Source organism: Danio rerio, chromosome 23, assembly GCF_049306965.1.
Source record: "Danio rerio strain Tuebingen ecotype United States chromosome 23, GRCz12tu, whole genome shotgun sequence".
NCBI lineage: Eukaryota > Metazoa > Chordata > Actinopteri > Cypriniformes > Danionidae > Danio > Danio rerio.
In genome coordinates, this window is record NC_133198.1 from 39756151 (window position 1) to 39759252 (window position 3102).

General features: G+C 41.7%; 1 protein-coding gene across 1 annotated transcript; it reads left to right on the plus strand.

Annotated features, from left to right (window-relative positions):
• On the plus strand, positions 1–2265 carry gpr182 (G protein-coupled receptor 182). The gene is given in 2 exon segments (NM_001020478.1): positions 1–89; positions 896–2265. A coding segment is annotated over 1 exon segment (1077 nt). The 5' UTR covers positions 1–89; positions 896–898; the 3' UTR covers positions 1976–2265.
• The last annotated feature ends 837 nt before the right edge of the window (positions 2266–3102 follow it).

The following is a 3102-nucleotide window of genomic DNA, read 5'->3' on the forward strand; positions in this document are numbered from 1 at the left end:
CGAGCAAATACTCCAGTGATATTATTCAGGACAGTTTCTGTAGACGGGGTTAACCCTGAGTGCCTCATCTGCCAGAACCACAGAACAAGGTAAGTCTCCTTACTCTTAGTAGGACACTAAAATGACTCCAATAGTTTTGATTCCTGAGGTGATTGCTTGGACTTTAACTTTGTAATTGTGAAACATAAACGTTAGTCATAATTAAGATATTTCGTGCCAAAAGGCTGAGGTGGGTAGCTATGGCCCTTAACATTTACTATGCAAAACCTCTGATCTGGGATAGGTCAAGCAGGATGGATTTTGAGGGAAATCTGCAGGACACTGAGGGTCAAAGCTTGCTATTCCTGCTGTTAAAGGATTGCATCTCTGACATTTTGCCTAAAATGCATCGAGGGCAGGAGATTCTAGAAAAAAAGTTCAACACACAGTCCTTTAAAAGCAGGAACAGGCAACTTGTGCTGATTAAGGTCAATTTTAGGATATGGTTGAAACCACAATCTAACATACTAAAACAATTGTGAACTTGTATTTGGCAAACTTTTATCTTGTTTTGTTTTTTGCCGTTATCTGGTTGTCTCTGGCTGACAGTTCTCTAAAGAAAAGTAAAGACCTTGACCTAGACATTGAGATCCACTATTAAGCCCTCCAATGGTATTTAAAAATACCTGAATAACATAGCCAAAGGCCTCAAGATGGCTTGAAAATCAAAGATTTTGATTAGGATGAGAACCTAAACGTTCTCGAATCATAGACTAATAAGGGCCAGAGGATTGTGGATTAGGTTAAACCCCAGAATCCCCATTTTCTTACCAACTCCCAAACTAGAAAACTACCTTAAGAGTAGCTCTGTTGAATAACATTTGAGCAAATCCTTCTATGTTGTTTCTGTTTGCAGAACATGACGCATGATATTCACAACTCATCTTTCGACTTCTACAACGGCACACCATGGTTCGTCTACGACTGCACCATTCACTTAGATGCGGATGGCCGGCGAATCGCTCTTTTCCTTCTTTACCTAGGCCTGTTCATGGTGGGACTGGCAGAGAACACCATTGTAGTGTGGGTAAACTGGAAAAGACGGCATTCAGCGAATGGGGTGCTGTTCTGCATCATCAACGTGAGCTTGTCTGATTTGATGGTGATCTTCACCATGCCGTTCTTCATGCTGGAGGTGACCATGGACAAGGTCTGGCTGTGGGGACGCTTTCTTTGCAAGGTCACACACCTTGTGTATGTTATCAACTTCTACAGTAGCTCCTTCTTCCTGGCCTTCATGACCCTGGAGAGATACCTGTCCCTGACAAGGCCCAACACTCTTGCCTGCTTCCCACAGCAGCACAAACGCCGCTGGTTGCTCTGCGCCGGGATCTGGCTCCTTTCTCTCTTGCTGGCCTTGCTTGAGAACGTCCATGTTGACCTGTTGGAGTGGGATGAACCGGGTTGCTACATGGTTCCTGAGCAGTACCACACAGAATGGTTTCTGTCCGTTTCCTTCCTATGCCTGATTTTCCAGTTTCTGGCTCCAGCGTCTGTCATTATAACCTGCAACTTCTTGATCGCCAGAGCCGTCCGCACTGCTCCAGAGGTCCAGAATCGTCGGGATGTCTGGTTGGTACATGTGTACTCACTGGTCTTTGTGGTCTGCTGGCTACCCTACCATTTGGTGTTGTTCTTGTTGACAGTGGATGATATGGACCCACATCTGTTCTCCTGCAATACGGTTGGGGTGCTGTACTATTCGTTTAGCCTTGTGCAATGCTTGTCGCTCTTTCATTGCATCGCCAACCCAATCCTCTACAACTTCCTCAGCCAGAGCTTCCGCAACAATTTAATAAACGCAGTGATCAGCCGCATCTCTTTATCTCCTGCCAGTGCACCTGCGAATGCAGAAGCCGACAACAAAGGAACAACAGCAGTAAAAGAGAGGAAGCTCAGTAACGCTAGCACAAGTCACTCTGACATTGGCGCATGAACTATTAAGTGACGATGAAGGAAGTTGCTATGAAAAAAAGTGGCCTTGTTAAGGTGCTTGCAATTGGTCAGTTGCCTGGTAACTAGCCATATTTTCTCCTGTTTTTCTCACCTCAGCATTGCAAACAGTGCAAGGAAGGAAATATCGCCAACCTTTTGTAACCTCTATTTCCTCTAGTTCCTATTGACACATCTAGGAACTCCAGGATAATAAAAGCTCTATCCACATGCCAGTGTTTGTACAACTGTTTTTTTTTTTTTTTTGTTCGTTCACTTCAACAACAACTTTCACTTAGTGGTTCTTATCAATCACACCTAATGCTGTCTTAAGTGGCTTTTGAATTCAGCAACTTGTTTGTACATAAAGTTATGTATGTGATTTCACTAGAACAAAATAAAATTGGTTCTTAAAAGTCTTTTAATCATTTGTTATTGTGTGAATTAGAATATTTTGTTGTGTCCAGACAAGATTGCGTGTTAGTAAATTGTCAAATCAAAGAAGCAACACTTGAAAATGCTATTGTTTCAACCCAAATTCGAGTAAAATATGGATCAACCTCACAGTTGGGTTAAAATGTATTAATTTAACAACCACAGAGTTTAAATGTGGGCTCAAATTATGCCATAAAAAAGTAATTCTGTTGAAAATAAATATACTAACATTGGAAAGTGTCTTATAGAGGTTGAATTCTCAAACATGCCCTATAATGAAAATCTGGGTATACCAAGGCATAGTAGAGTAGATCAGAAATAGATCAGTATATGGAAGAGCATACTGTGAACTTCAGACACCATTGTTTACTCATTTTCATGTAAATTCATCGAGTATGAAACCCCGGTGGACAATGTGACAATGAAAAGACAAAACAAACTGTAACTAGACTCACATGCCATGCTCTCTGCATTTGCATGCATGCCTATTTGGGTGGTTCATCCGGGCCTGACAAGCAGCCATGTCATCAAGCTCTGAGATCATGAAAAAAAGTTCTGAGATCATTAATATGATGCGATTGATAAGCAACGCTTTCTAGTGAGACAACATCAATAATTTCCCTCCCTTGGTTATTTTTAAGCACTTCACTTACTATGTATTTGTGACTTTTATTTTGAAAACGCAAGCGCCAGTTT